General features: G+C 37.2%; 2 protein-coding genes across 2 annotated transcripts; one reads left to right on the plus strand and one right to left on the minus strand.

Annotated features, from left to right (window-relative positions):
• Positions 1–386: 386 nt before the first annotated feature.
• LOC114516145 (exocyst complex component 4-like) lies at positions 387–14162 on the minus strand. The gene is made up of 38 exons (XM_028535543.1): positions 14005–14162; positions 13864–13904; positions 13121–13212; positions 12978–13040; positions 12576–12714; positions 12366–12454; positions 12149–12225; positions 11844–11934; positions 11503–11532; positions 11078–11164; positions 10537–10592; positions 10349–10456; positions 10196–10266; positions 9735–9768; positions 9559–9660; positions 9338–9437; positions 9025–9077; positions 8631–8719; positions 8441–8495; positions 8144–8230; positions 7840–7933; positions 7523–7586; positions 7062–7165; positions 6856–6929; positions 6513–6651; positions 6314–6401; positions 6132–6183; positions 5873–5917; positions 5667–5771; positions 5153–5254; positions 5020–5054; positions 4817–4931; positions 4404–4522; positions 4199–4294; positions 3831–3942; positions 2067–3452; positions 1837–1915; positions 387–566 (listed from the first exon to the last, which is right to left on the minus strand). Exons 1-36 carry the CDS (start codon positions 14068–14070, stop codon positions 3273–3275), a joined length of 3054 nt encoding a protein of 1017 aa, XP_028391344.1. The 5' UTR covers positions 14071–14162; the 3' UTR covers positions 387–566; positions 1837–1915; positions 2067–3272.
• Positions 14163–14418: 256 nt separating this feature from the next.
• LOC114516147 lies at positions 14419–15836 on the plus strand. Its single transcript, XM_028535545.1, has one exon. It carries the CDS (start codon positions 14607–14609, stop codon positions 15696–15698), a length of 1092 nt encoding a protein of 363 aa, XP_028391346.1. The 5' UTR covers positions 14419–14606; the 3' UTR covers positions 15699–15836.
• Positions 15837–16686: the final 850 nt, after the last annotated feature.

The raw sequence follows: 16686 nt of genomic DNA on the forward strand, positions 1-16686 counted from the left end.
TAGACCTGAGGGCTGAACCAGTCTTAATCTTTCTGTGTGATCTATTCAACAATATCTTTAGACAAAACATGATTCAAAGGAGAAGGCATGTAAATATTTTCCATTCATTTTCTTGCCAAAAGAAAATTCTGAGATAAAAATAAAATTACTTTATGCCCATTTTACTGCATAATACTCGCCTTTCAAACGACATAGGTTCCAAATTTCTACCTCATCTTGTCCATGAGCAAACCCACAGGGCGTTTTAAAACACTTTTTCCCCTGCATGAAATGCTTGCATTCTCGATAATGACCGCGTACTTTATCCGGTGGTTTCCGAGGCCGGACCCAAGCGGTTGTGTTAATTTTTCTATAGCGAACGACCAGTTCGCTTTTACACGAATGACATTGAACGTCGTGGGTGAAGGCACGAGGGGTGTCACAAGAAGGACAGACACGCCTCAGAATTGATCCATCTGCGAGGACCTCATCGTAAACTGATGACATATTGTCGAGAGAACGTTCACCCTGGGGAAACTGCATTGGAATTGAGAAATTTCAAGTTGACTGGGAATCGGTGACTACACCTGAATTGTTCAAATTAGATGAAATGTCAGCGTTGAAGGTGAATGTTGCTTTCGTGTTGGCGACCCAGGGCCGTTTGTTTTAGAATCGCAAGCACATTATATGATATGAATGACTGAATCTAAATATGAATATATGCAGAAGATGCCGTTCAAACGTAATTGTTCTCATCGTTGGCTAAAGCTCTGTTCATCATAGACTATATTCTAATAATCTGAGAAACAATATCATTGATCTACGGAAATGAAATTATATTCATTAGCGATTACATCAGCACATTGAATCTGACTTATTTTTGATTAGCTATATGTGCAACAAAGAGCGCATGTCATCATGAAAAAATGGATATTTGACTAATCTAATCCTTCTGCTTCGCGCGATGCCTCGTCATCGTGCGTTGCTAATATTAAAAAGAGGGACTATTAATATATATTACGGTGAAAATATAACACACAATTCCCCCTTATTAACACACATGAAAGCTCTCATGCTGATGAGAAACAGATCGTGTTTAAACCTGTTAGTTTGGCTCACCTGCATGTGGACAAACAATCAATTGTATTACGTAAGCAAAATACATCATTTTCTTAGAAATACATTTCCCGGGAAAACCAAGGTCATTAATAATTTACGTCATAACATCCTATATCATATTTTGTATCGGAAACAAAAATACTTCTGTCAAGGTCCAAATATCTCTTGTTTCAAGTGATATAGAGACATATATTTTTTGAGGCAAACGTTCGTGAAAACAGCAGGGGGCGGGAACTTAGTGCGAGCATCGATTGTTAAGAATCAAATGCTTGGAAAATGATGATGCAATTCTTATACGATTCTAACCAAGCGTTTAATTTATTTGTGCTGAAGTTTGAAGCGCTAAATTCGCAATAAAATGTTCGGCAAACGCACGTTTGTAATTGAAATAAGAAGCGAAGAATTTCGGTGAACGTATATGATTTCTTTTTAAACCTGTTTTGGTGAATGAAATATAGACACGACAAAATATTGCAGTAATACAGTGAATGTAAATAAACGATAAATACGTTTAAAACAAATATTCTCGTCCATCTTTAATAGGTGAGATATTACTTGTTGTAAATTTAGTTTAAATACAATCGAAGGTCAAACAGGTTTGGACAAGTACTGAGACAGACACTGGCCTATATATACATACGCTTGTAAGACCTTTGCCTTTGTTCGTAATAATTCTTATATCTTGGGCTCACGTAAGTAGCTAAGTATGCCTAAAGAATAGAAATACTCGAGATTTACCTGTAAATATCTTCAGTCTACATTCCAAGTACCCGAAATCAAGGCATATTTGAAGAAAATTGTCTGTTTATTTTCTTAGCTTTAAAAGAGAGAAACATAAAATTGTGTTCTAATCTTCTAGAATTTTTTTCGATAAATTATGCTGCGTAGACACAAAGTACTGTGAGAGTATAGCGAGAAAAACAAGATACGGAATGTTCACGACTCCGCGTTAATTCATCTATACTCACGTTTTTGCTATTATCTTTGAAATAATATCGATCGTACTAAATTTCTTCTATACTTTTCTTCAATACTGTTTGAGGTTATCCTGGCTTTCTACCGGCTCTACCTGCACTGAATAAATTACCGCGAGAAAATACTTACAGGTATACGTATATTAATCGCCACCCCGTCGGGCCTTGTACGAGCAAATGCTTGACCTGCGTGTAATAGGATCGCAGAAACACTTTTCAAACTCGTGTTAAAATGTGAAAATGAAACGACCATGTGAATGGGGTCAGATGTATAAGGTATAGTTTTAAATTAAGTTTATTCACAGATTTGCAGATCCAAGCTATCACAGGCGACATTCACTTGAGATTCACCGGACCGGAATTCCGGAGCGTGCTCGATGTCGTCCGGTTTGCTTCGTGTGAACACCGGAAATGGACGAATCCGAGTACGACCCGACGTGGGATGAGTGAGTTTTAATGCGATGATCAGGCAGTATAAAGCCAGGTTTTTATTTAAACTAAAAACCGGAAATGTCAACGTGGTTTATGTATTGTAATGTGGTGAGACTGAAGAGTGTTTTCACTGTAGACAGAGCACGTTGACAGACATTGCAATACGCAAATATAAAGTTTACATTTTCAAGGATATTTATAAATCGTCGTTAATGCAACCAGAACTCTTTCATCTGTTCTTATTAACAAGAGATTCCATGAACATTATAGATGTCAATGAATTGGATGTCAATGTCAGTGAATTAAATTAAATTATTTAAAATATGAATGTCGGCTAGTGAATTGCTTTATGAAAAACATAGCAATATATACCTCGCCAGTAACATTTTCATTTATCTTAATAATCGAAAATCTTTCTCTATATAAATCTATATATTTCTACAGAATAAGCCTAACGGAGTTCTCATTCATGAGAGGTTTAAAATATTCCTCGTGTTGGTTAGTTCGCCTTAGTTCAAAGTATATTGGTAGCCGTTGGTAGTATTCCAGTATATGCAAAATTTTCGTGTATTGCACTATAGGAGACCCAAACAGTGGCAAGCGAAACTACCCATCAACAAAATCCAATAATCGCCAATTTTTTCTCCCAAGTGAAATCAGAGAAGGTAGATATGTGAACAATCAGGATTTGGACACAGCTCCATGTTAACTAACCTTTTTCCAGAGCATTCCTTCGAGGCATCTTTCTAACGTAAGAATTATTTTAGCTCAAACCTGCGTCTGTTGGTTCACTCGAAGTTCGCGCAGGATTTCCTTAAGTTTGGTAAGTCTTTGTTTATGCCCTTCCCTGTCGATCACGGCTTGGCTTCGCGCGTACAAATTGAGAATGTTTTCATATTCGGCATCTGAATATTTGGCCCCTTGTTCGACCAAGACAACAAAGAAATCCTGAAATATTTAAAACCCGGTCAGCAAAGGATGATTCCAGTTATAGCATTGATCAAATTTGATCCATGCAAGAAATCAAAACACCACGCTCAGCTTTAAGGAACATCATAACGTAAATACAACTGCAAAGTTTGGTCAAATTGTTGTGTTCCTGAAATATGCAACACGTACGGTATTGTTTTCCAGGTTTATAATCATACTCAAAATAAGCTGCTTCCAAAAATAATTTTATATGATTCTTCCCCGTACGCGGAAAGTAAAGTTGGTCATTTTTCATTATAAAAGTTAGTCAATGTCACATAAACCCCCCTCCAATCGTAGCTCGTTTGCCAAGCCCCCTGCGCGTGCATGCGTGTTTCGTGCAAATCGAGGACTTACCCCAGGAATTTTGTACAGCAAGTCATAGTATAATCTTGCTTTATCCAAATCAGGTTCACGAGATTGCGTGATATTCAGAAGATTTTGTTGTATCGCAAAAATATTTCTCGACCTAAATCGATATATAGGAGTAATGTAAAGGTGAACTGTCCATGGTGGGCAATCGCAGTAGAATCAGTGGCGTAGCCAGCCCGAGAATTTATAGTCATGCTATGCTAATATTTTGGTGTTTATTGACTGTGAAAACAATGAATTTGTAAAGAAATGAATAATGATAATAACATAAAATTTGCATAGCATGACTAAATTGTCAGGCTGGCTACGCCACTGAGTAGAATTTGAGTATACGCAGAATGGTTTCTACTAACATTTTCTTTACGCCATTTGAGTTGATTTTCTTGACGGTTGGTGCAGCTGAGATTATGAGAGATGACATCATATGACCAAGACCTTCAAACATGTATCTGAAAATACAATGACTCGGTGTTAAACGTTTTTTGCTTGTGGTAAATAAGTCTTCTGTATTCTGGTGCGACTTTATACTGATCGCCGATAGTAGTTAAGAGTGCTTACTTGAACTTGTGTGTCGCCAAACTGGTTGCAACGATATCTTCCAATGTTATCAAATCCTTGTTCATCTGAATAACCAGGTTATCGGCATCAACAGACTCAACACTGCACACGTAAGTGGTCTAGAAATAGGAATGAATTCATGTTAGGGAGATATAGACTACAGTGGTTTGTAATACCAAGGTAGTTGCATTCACTGTGCTGTCGGTCGGTTGACTTTAGTAAGGAGTACAGAACAGTAAAAAATGCTGTGGAGTTTATCAAATGCTAAGACTTATTAAAGAGAATCAGTTTGCTCACTTGTATATTTCTATTTATACTTAAAAGATCAACGTTGTTTTTTAAGATTAAAACGTATCCAAGGGGCAGTGTTCTTACACATCCCTTAGTTTCCAAGGCAATGTACAGTATTGTACCTGTTTCAAAGCCTGTAGTAAGTAATAGAAGCAGTGACAACGGATTTCCAAATGCAAAACCAACAGGCACATTTCAGCAAGGTTTTGAAATTCTTGTCCAAGGTTATTCAAGATTCTAAACATTTGAAAAACACTATACTTTAGCAACCACAGTTGTACCGAATTACACACCTGACTATCAATTGCTTTGTACATGAATATACCTTAGCATCTCTTCAGAAATTGGTGGGATTTCTTGCTGCAATTTGAAGAAAGATATTTTAGCATTGCAGTATTTATACTGTATATATACATTGCAGCATTTTGTTGGTCGAACAGAATGAGTCTCTTTTTTACCACTTTCAATTTCTCGTGAGATCCGGGAGAGACAACATTGATTCCTGTCGACTTGGCGCTTAGGTTACTAGCGAATGTCTTTATGCGGCTTGTCAACCATTCCTATAGAGAAAATAGAACATAAGAGCCTTCTCTCCCTTACTCAGGGCTTAGTGGGAGAAATCTTTTTCCTGCCACCATAGAGCTTAGACGTCCATAAAACGTCCTCTGCTAATCCACGCTCTTTTAGCAATGTAATAGAGAAAGTATGAAAGATCCTTTAGGGTTAGTCTCTACCAAGCTGCAGATTGAGGGAACTATAAGATTGCTCTGCTAAGTAATTGGATATTTAATTAAATTTTATCACAATTTTTTTCATATTTTTTCCTACTACTGAAATTGAGGTAACTGAAATCGACTATTGTGGAATTTGAAATTTTCTAATATCTCAAAAGTTATGGAGCGCAAAGGTAAGCACAACTGAGGGTCGAAATAACACGAGAATGATGTGAAAGTTCCCTAGAGGACAACACACCGTGCTCTCTTGTAAGTTAGCCAGAGTCTTGAGATCTGCAGAATTGAGAATAACTTCGTTCTTTTTGATGACTTCACTAAGGTTGTTAATTAACAGCTCTGATTCCTAAGAGAAAAAAATTCCAAACTCACAAATAAATTATAAAATGTACAATATATTAGGAACATTAGGTAACTCATATCTATATGAAATCATATCATATTTACCCTTTCGTTTCTCAAACGGATTGCTTCAGAATTTTCTTCAATTTCCTTTAAGATAAAGCAATTTATAAAACAACAATTTTAAAGTCTATTGAAAGTGGAGAAAGGTCCGAGACTGAACAATTGAAACGAATTGTATGGATGGACTAAAAGAATTTTTAAACCATATATATTGATAAGTCATGAAGAGCTTACGTATTGTAGTTTTCGTGATTAATAAATGGGACGTCAGTGCTTTCAAATAAGCAAAAGATATACGAACCTTTTTCCGAGGTTTTGAATGTCCATGAATATTGGTCCAGTTTGGTAATGATCTAAAGAGAATATAATTGCTGATCATTTTCGAGAAATACTCTTTTCATACACGAAAAGTTATAATTTGAAATAGGAACATTTGAGTATATTCATACCCAATCACAAGCATATTAATTGGTCAGGACTAACCTTAACAATCGACTGATGTCCTCATCTTTAGCCCAGGTTGCACTGATGATTGGCGAGACAGAATTGCTTTGGGTGACTTTAACAATAGCTGTGAATAAAGCAAAGGTTCATGAAGGTTCACGCTGGTTTCATACAATTGGCCCCCGATCAAGAACCTATGCACTCAGCTTCACAAAGTACAGTTAAAGACAAAGCTTACTTTTATATGCAGCGTAACATGTTTCTTTATAGTTGTTCAGGATTGCGCAAATCATCTCCATAAACTTTGAAGCATACAACGGCAGAGACTGCATTAAACCTTTCAAGTCCTGAATCATTTCTTCAACTAACACAGTGCTCTAAAAACACATTTTTACAATTTGCATCCATGCATGTTTTTCTTTCCTATATTCGATGGTTGAGGTTGGGGCATGAAATATCTAAAATTCAGTCGAAAACCTTATGATTTACTTTCACATGTGATTTAAAGTTTGCAGTTTGTCGTAACGTCAATCCTAAGGTCTATATTACTGTTACTTGCAAATTACAAATTCAAAGTCTACCTTCAGTAATGGTCGATCAGCTTCGAGAGTTTTTGTGACCGATGCGGAAACGAGTGTCTTAAAACCATCGTTACCTGTATAGCAAAATTTGAAAAAATATTGACGGAGATCTCCCGTGCTATTGTCTCTCATCAACTCTTATGCGCCGTCGTTTAGGTGAGGCTCAATACCTCTATGACAATGATTCAGTTCTTTCTGATCCATACCTTTTGTGACTGAATCAATTTGTTGATTAATCTCATATTGTTTCTCTCCAAGATAGACATCTTTCACGTAGTCAGTGATGAACTGATACAAAAGACATCTCTCTCTGCAAAAAAGAATCTCAACGATATAACAAGCAATTGACTTTACTTTGAGCAAAATATAGGTTTTACACACCAACTTTATGTTCATGTATATTGTGTTCAGGGGTCGCGCCAGAGGGGGACCCGGGGGAGGGCAGGGGGGGAAACAGCCCGTACAATTCGTCGGGGAATGAACAACAGATATAATTTGAATTTCGAAAGTTGTTTTTTGATTGACGCTTTCGGCAGTCCACACTCAGCACTTAGAAGTCCAGCTTCCAGCCCCCCTGTCGCGGACCTTAGCCCGAGTCTCGGGAAATTCTTGGCGCCACCCCTGATTGTGTTACTGCATGGTGAAACACTATTGTAACTATGCTAACTTTGAATCGCAATGCATGGAAGATTCGACTGTCTCCACGAATTTCATCACTGGGCGAAAAATAACTAGATAAAGAAAACAAAATGATGGCATATTCTAAACTGTAAAACAACGGCCCGTTTACAATTGCGATTTTTGCAGCGATTTTCCTCTTTTGATAGATGTGAATGAGTGAATTAGTTCCTGATGTTCAAATGAGAGCTCTTATACACCAGAGCATTCGTAACTAGCCACTCATTCACATCTGCCAAAAGAAGAAAATCGCACATAATATCGCACCAAAAATTGTGTAAACGGGCCTTAATGCTTCTACAATACCTGTTATATTCTTGATACTTGGAGGACAAAGTAACTCTGGTTTTGTTTTGTAAATCTCATTTCCATAAGGATCTTCCTCCTCAGTTATACTAAACTACAAACAATAAGAGATACCGTGGTCTTTCAGATCAAAATTATGCTTGCATGATGATTATTTCAGATCGATTTTGAGAACCTATAAAGCCTTGCTTATACGATCTCTGTTCGCCTTCTTCGTAGGCTCTCAATTCGCATTCAGTACACGCATAGATCAGGGGGGAAAGAGGAGAAACGGGACTGGGAATGAGAACATGTTGTAACTTACTGGTGAAGCAGCCTCCTGTCTCTTCTCCCGGATGTACGTATTCATACTGAGAGATGAAGACGAGCCCTCGAAGCGAAATAATGGGATCTACATAATGAAATATTCAGGATTAGTAGTAACTATCGATGATCGATCTGTAGACTATATTCAACAACATAGATGAACGACGGTGCTAATTACTGCGATATATTATTGCTTGAATATTAACTTGAGCCTAGATTGAGATATACCATAAACATAAACGATATAAAAATATCATGATTCACAAGTTTAATGTTTGTGTCAAACTGCAAATACCTTTTTTGGTGGAGGAGCGCCTTTCTTTTTCATGGAGAAAAAAGAAGAAATATCCCTGTATATAAGAGATATTGAAAGAATATAAGGCGACGACTAAAGTATATTTACAATATGCAGAATATACGAATCACCACATAGTCTGCTGTTGCAATATGATGTACATGAAATGGTTGAATAATAAATAACCTACATTTCAGACTCCGAGAACAATGCCGGAGCTGTATGGTGAGGTGATTGTCTGTTTTGTATGTCAAGATAATCACTGAGCAGACCTTGGATCTAGAACAAACGTTATACATCAGTTATGTTCATTGCATGTATGAATAGGTCTTGTGCACTGTGCTGGTAACCTGTCTTATATAAATAAAGAATGCAAAGAACGCAAATAGGAATAATGATTGGGAATATAGATTGGGAATAATGAAGGCAAATAGGAACAACATACTCGAAAGGTATAGTAGGTCAAAAACAGAATATTCAATGTAGGGAACATATGATTAACAATGTATCGATACATTATGCTATAATCAACTCACAATGATATCTTTTTTATGCTCATAATATTGAATTATTTTCGAATTTACCGTGTACTGGATCTCCGACCAAACGTCCTCCATTGTGTAGAGTTTTGTTGCTTCTAAAATTGTTTAATATTCAAATGTGTCAAAAAGGAAGCATGCACATATCAAGCACTGGGCTAGCCACACACAAAAACTCATCTTGCCTCTCCCAATATTCCCATTGAAAATTTTACTAATCGGGAATTACTGAGATTTCTTTTTTAGTCCTGGTAGAGATTTTAGTTCTGATAAAGATCCAGAAATATTTATTTTAGGGAGCTCAACTCACCCACGTCTGCTTCATCCTTTCGTGTCAGTCTAAAGTGTGTTTTTTTACCTTGTTCGAATTTTCTAATCGTCAATTTTTCAACGACTTCCGTATCATGGGCATCTTCCTCATCTATCGGCATAAGAGTTTCTTCAGTTTTCTTTAATTCCTGTTAAAATAAGGGCATCGTTTTGTTGTTTTCATATTACTGCCGTTCAAAAACGTGAAGTCTTCAAGACTTTCATTTTATCTCAGTTTTCCTGCAGTATCCTTGCGATAACTCAGCTTACCTCAGCTGCTACACGCTGTAGCGCTTTAAGAACAACCTCGTGTGCCCGTGCGACACCTTTGAACTTTTCAAAAATAACTTCCAAAAGTTTTAGGAGAACATTCTAAAAAAATATGCAAACAGAATGTTGTTTTCCTTGCAGAGAACGTTGCGAAAATCGATGTTGCTTTTTGTTACCAATTTAGACTTCATTTCTTCTCTATTTCCCAACCTGAAATAATGATGTTAAAACCAATCACTGACGCTGTTGTGTTTTAGTGTATTTGCGAGACGAGGTTTTAATCTTATTGAAGCATACTTGCTTTTTAACGTTCAAACACATACAGTGTTGCATTAGTCAAGACAGTCTTCATTAATGATAGTCATTTATATTAAGATGAATATAACAAGAACTCTTTCTTCTGATATTGAGTCATTTCACTCATTTGTTAAAGTGGAGCAAAATTTTGGAATCCAATGACCTTCGAAGCCGCACGAAGTTCGTGTCTCGGTCTCGAGCATGTGAAGTTCGAGCGTTCTCATTGGAAGAGGATTCCCATGCGTGTTTAAACACAGACAAACGTGGCTCCAATTTTCCGGTTGGAGACATGGCTTACCAGTTATATTCGTTTCAAGGAAAACTGCAAAGAGACTCATACCTTTCTTTAACCTCTGTTGTGGCTCGATGAACGATACCAGTCATCTCTCGCTTCATACAATTTTTCAATTCCTGTACAAGAGACAAAGACGAGCTTGCTTGTCATCTAAAAAATTTTGCCGAAGAGAAGAAAAACTTCGGCAATTTTGTTTACCTCAGTAGCTTCTGGGATTTTCTCTAGTAAAGCCAGACATTGAACAAGGATTGTCATGAAATGAGCGCTGTCGGATTCAGGATTAATGTGGAGATCTTCATGGACGAACTAGAAATATGTAATATTGTTTCAAGAGTTATAGAACTGATGAAATCCCGCGGCAGCATTCCACATAATAAATTTGAAACCTCTTCTTTATCCTCGGAGTTTTCTGCGGCCAAAGTTTCCTCCATAATTTGATTTCCTAAAAATTATACACGTTAGACACGTGGAAACACACTCACCAATCAGGACAGGAGGCATGTAACAACCAGTGAACTGGTAACAACCAGTGAACTGGTAACAACCAGTGAACTGTAATAAAATCTGGAACGCTAACTTGGCCGCCATCTTTAAAGCCAAATTTGAAGGTAGTTTTTCGGAACGTTTGAGACAAGCATAGAGAGTGATTATCAAGGAAAGTCTAGAGCTATGTAAAATATAATCATTTGCTAATTTTTATAAAAATTGAACGAGAAACAGAGTCTTCAATTTTTAGCTTCCACCAAATATAGCGCTGAACTATAAAGGTTAGCGTTCCAGGTTTTATTACAGTTCATATCGCATGGTAAGAACTTTTATAATTTCATTTTCTTAAAAATTCAACATGGATTTCATGAACTAACAAGACATTTTGTTATGGCGGGGCATTTCTGAATGCGTGTGAAAGTAAAGCTCAGTAAAACTTACTTGATGCAGTGGTTCTATGAGTGCGTTTGAACTCTCCACCGGGTGATTCAGGAACAGGGATGCTTTCCACGCTTACAATACTTTGATCTGAAAAGTTATGCATGTACGGTTGAGTTTTTAATGCAGGATTTTTATTCCTGTATGAATTAAGTCCTCAGGACCAGGGCTTCCACAATTGAAGGAAATTTCTTTCCAAATGACAACTACAAGGGAATGAGGGCTCTGTGGTATAAGAATAATATTTCATGCATTCTTATCAAAAGTTCTTTGTTTCTTCTCTCTTTTGTCATTTGAAAGCTATTTGAAAGCCCTGCTCGGGACTTTAACTCAGTTGACTGTTGAGACATGCACTACTCAAGAAATTATTTCATTTTCTTAACTATAATCACGTAAACGACAAAATTTTCAATTCCTTCCTATTGTACCTTTGTCATCTCGCTTTGGTGAGAAGGTTCCTGTAAAATGTAAATTACTCAGTTACTGTCTTACTACATGAATAAAAATACCATTTTAATTTTAGCGCACAAAATAGGGCCAATAAGGTACTACACTTTCCGATAGGAATCAAACCTCTAGCCTTAAGATTACAATTTATTCTACTGGTAGCATATTTCATACAGTATGATCGATCAATCCCGTGATTGACGCTGAAGAATATATTGATTTATTTCCTTATGTATGATGACTATTATAGTTTAGAGTTTGGTTTTTAGTTTAATTCTTTAAAACGTAACTATGTAACTCTATGAATGTCTGTTCTAAATACCTTTAAGACCTAGGGATTTCAGCTGTGTGGTTTTGGATGATTCCAGGTAAAGATGTCTGTTCAATTCATCAAGAAGTCGTTCGTGCATTCTCTGAAATGTTTCAGTGAAGTAACAATCATCTAACAACTTATATTGACATTACAGTTTGAAGTCACTTAATAAATTGATCTTTACAAAGTCTGGACTGTGCGATGCAGTTGGCAGATGAATCTATGATTGGCCAATAGAAGCATTGGTTGACGGTTGTCCACAAATTACATCCAAACGCTGACTCTTTGTGAATATAGGCGTTGGAGAAACTAACCTCTTTTCTGGTTTGTAAGTCAACTCTCAGTTCCCGTAATGCTTCCACTCCTTTTAGATTCTTATCCAACACTTCCACTAATGAAAAATACAAAACGTACGTTTTCAGCAATTGCTGTGAAGTTCATTTTGGCTTTCATTTCATTTGGTGAATATAATTTTTGCATTAATGTGTCTCAAAATTTACTTGGGGTCTGAAACATCACGTAAATCTCTACCTGTTTGCACAAGAAGTTTAGTTGCATGAAGATAGTATTTTGATTCGGTGTATTTTTGAAGTTCTTCAGGAACATTTCTTGCTTTATCGCTAGACAAGGGCATGCAGGAGGCAGTTAAATTACAAAATGATCCCACAGACTTTTAAATTACAATTTGTATTTTATGCAGGCACTAAATATATCATTTTTACTAGACTTTAACTGGCATACATTTTATCCAGCAAGAAGAGAACATCATTGAGTTCCATGCTTTCAATCCAGTGTTTCCGAAGATCATCTCTTTTGCAGTGCAGTAGGTTTTTGCAGTTGTTCAAAGTTTCTTTCAAAACCTTCACTTTATCACGAGAATCTGAACAAATCAGGAGTAGTAAGATATAAAATAATACTTTGAACAGTAGGAGCTATATTTATACTGCAGCTATAAATTCATTTGATTCAATGTGTAAAACAGATTATTTGATTCTATATACATGGTGTGAATTAATGCAATAATACTAGAAATACTGGAGCACATCTGAACAAAAAGCAAGTACTCAAGTTATTGCAAGGATAAGGGACTTTCAACCATTGTATAATAGCAGCATGCACATGTGTATTTTGAGTAAAATTTACCTTTTATCCTTGATGCAATTCCAGTAAACGACTGAAGAGTGGAATTCAAGGAGACATGTCTTTCTATAAAATGAAAATGCTATATCTCAGGGATCTCACTTATTGAGCAAGACCACTAAAGCAAGGTACTCCTGAACACTTGCCTTCAACCAACTTGTTTAGTATTTGATCTTGGTCATTAAATTCATATTCCAGACGTTTCTTTTCAAGATCTCTTTCACTTTTGTTTTCTCCACTATATCCAAAATTATGTATAAACCTTAGGTGCCCTAGCTACCATGCCATACTAGCATAGGGGTTTTCCAAACATTTTGTCACGTCAAATGTTTTCTAAATCTCATATACTGTGAGTGATGATTCAGGAATAGCATGTTAGCTCGTAATGTTTAGGTGTAACGCATGCACGAACACTTCAGCATAGCTGTTACCATTCACATAAGATTGAAATTTTAGCAATGAAATATCCTTCTCAATTTAGGGAAGTTTGGTATAAGCAAGCTATACTTCCTGCTTGCTGATGACCTGAGCACAAATATAATGCATGCATTTCAAATTATGCGAGACTCTTCACCCAAATGGGATTAATATAAAGGTGGAATGGGTCATCCAACAAAGATCTATGCTCTCCTTATCGAGAAACTTTCCGTCATACAGAATTTGAGTGGTTTCAACTCTGATGAAAAAAGAACATCTGAAGGTGATTTGTAAGAAGAGGGTTGTATAACTTTAACTTATTCAGTAGGATGGATGTTTTGTGGATTAAACTAATGTATTACAATAGTGGTCACCACGATCGATCGTGCAAGTAGATGAGAGTACATTACAGACAGTACAATAGTACATTTAGATGTACAAAGACGCAGTACGAGTATTTATCATTGATTACCTTGATGTTAAACTTTTCACAACTCTCAGCAAGGCTGGAGACTAAATGCAACAGAAAATACAACTTCTTGTATTATTACACTACAAAGAATAGTCCAAAAAAAGCGAGAAAATCTAAAAGAAGTTGCAAAATACGGCGTACCTTCACCGTTTCATCTTTACTCCCTGTAAACTCCATGTTTTTTACCTTTAAATTCCTGGTCGGCATCGGCACTTGTCGTCGAGGTATCGGACAATGTTCGTTGTACCCATGAGTTCCGACGGTATCAGGTGGACGGTATTATTTTAAGAGCTCTATCCGCCACATTTGACACAAAGTTGTTTGAAGACGCTGCTCATTGGTTATATCCGAACATAGCTACATGTCTGATGACACCATCTATTAGCAATACCATCCATATTCTCATTTATGGTATTGGTAATGGTGGTATCATCCATTATGTAATACATGGTAATCATGGTATCATCCATTGCCAACACAACAACTCCACGATACTCAGTTCTGGGCCACCGGTTTTCACAAAGCCGTTGTGGTCTTGCCTTCGGTTTCGTTTTCCATAAAAAAAAATGTCTATTGCATTACATATACAATGGGATCAAGAAGCACTCCTTCAGATTTCCGGCTTTAAGACGCGACGTGTTATCAACCGTGCGTACACAACGTGACCTCACCTGTACTAGCGCAAACAACGTGGAGAGTCCAACTTGAAACAAGCTTTCTTCATTTCTTCCGGAATCAAAGGCATGGCTACTGAAGAGGATGTGTTTAAGAAGGCGCGCAGAACTCGTACGATTGAGCTAGACTTGTGTCAGTTTCCAGCCTGGGTCGGTGAAGCAAGCGATGCTGTTTTACTCGAGCTGTTTGCGATTGGTGTTAAAGTCAAGGAATCGATCACGATAAACATCACTGAAACCCCAGATCACATCCAGAACATTGTGGGCGAGAAACTTAAGCCAGTTTACGACAAGGTTGGTGAAATTTCGCAGAAATTTGTTGCGGTACAAAACGAGGTCACCACATCTTTAACGAAGATGCACACTGGTGTGTCGGAAATGCAAGTCAAACTCGTTAGCGATATACACGAAGTGGCGAGCAAAGTTCCATCATTGGAATCGCTAAATACCACGCTGGGAAAAAGGATAGACGCCATTCAGTCGTCGATTAGACATTCTGATGACAACTTGACGAAACTAGTAACTAAATACGAGAATCCTGCGATAAAAGGGGCCTTGGGAGAAGACAGAGTGGAGTCAATTTTACAAGCTTACTTTCCTACGTACACAATCTACAGCGTCGCCAGCCAAGGACGCAAAGCGGACATTCAGATCACGTCTGCGCACTCGCGGCAGAAATACCTCGTCGAAGTGAAAGACCGCCAAAATGAAGTTCCAGCAAAAGATATTGAAAGATTTGAGAAAAATGTGGTGGAGAACAAAGATTTCAAGGTCGGCATCTTATTTTCTCTAAGAAGCGGTATCAGTGTTCGGGCAAGTCAAGGTCGGTTTAAAATCAAGTATCAAGACGAGCAATACTACATCTACGTCCCCAACGCCATCACAGGCCTCACTGACGGCCAAAATCTGATAATCTGGATTGTCCTATTGGCAGACCAGTTGGCTAGTTTGAATCAAGGTCTCAATAACAAGCAAACTGAGGCGGTCGAGAATTTGCTTCAAGAATTTCAGCAAAGTGCGGAGGCAAGTAAAAACTGCCGAACCCATTTGAACGCCCTCAGAGGAAGCGTTGAGGCCTTGGAGAAAGACTTGGTGCCTTTGTTAAAGTTGATCGACAATGCAAAGAGAAAATTGAACCGTGCACTTAATAAGGACGGTTAAGTTGAAACAAACCATAAGACTATAGTTCATTAACATTTAGAAAACTTTTGTATTTTGATTTTTGATGTATAGCGATCATGAATGCCAACGTTAATAAGTATATAGTTGAAAACAAACTGTATTAGCTAATTCATAATTTAATAAAGTTTTTCAATACGGATTTTCTTGCCTTGTCTGAAAATGAATATTATGATATTATCATTTTGAAACTAAAAGCGGCACACAAAATATAGCGACTTCCTTCAATGACAATAGATGAGAAAGTATTATGTGACGTAAGTCGTCGCCAAGGAAATTAAGGACGGTGTTCATCAGTTAGCCGAGAAACTGTTAACAATTTTAAGGTTAATGTCAGCTCTATCGATCATTAGTAAGAAAACGCGATGTGCTTCCTTTAACATTTGTACTGTTATCGTATAGAACAATTAAGCTGGCACCTGAACCACAGTGTGTCTGAGGTATTGGACGCCTAGAAGCAAATTGTGAAATGTTAAATTGATTTAACAAGAAACACTGGATGCTACGTATATATAACTGAGCATCAAATGTGGTATAACAACTGCCTAAATAGACAAAACACTTCTCGACGTTTCGACCTGAGGGCCTTCGTCAGGAGAGTTAGTAACTCTCCCTCATACTAACTCTCCTGAGGAAGGCCCTCAGGTCGAAACGTCGAGAAGTGTTTTGTCTATTTAGGCAGTTGTTATACCACATTTAATGCCGGTTGTTTGAAGACGCTGCCACGCTGCTCTTTGGTTATATTGGAACGTATATATATAACTGTATTGCATATAGTAGTCACGGTACATCCACCAGTAAAAGTTGCGGCTATTTTCTCGTAAACAAAAAAACCGCGTGTACGCACATAGCAGAATTGTTTTTAAATCTCACGGTATTGTTTATATTGTTGATGTAATAATAACTCGGTTTACTAAATGATCGCCCACATACCTCGAATGAGTGGGCAATGAAATGGCTATATATACAC

The sequence above is a fragment of the Dendronephthya gigantea genome, unplaced genomic scaffold (assembly GCF_004324835.1).
Source record: "Dendronephthya gigantea isolate DGI-Jeju-01 unplaced genomic scaffold, DenGig_1.0 000005F, whole genome shotgun sequence".
Lineage (NCBI taxonomy): Eukaryota > Metazoa > Cnidaria > Anthozoa > Malacalcyonacea > Nephtheidae > Dendronephthya > Dendronephthya gigantea.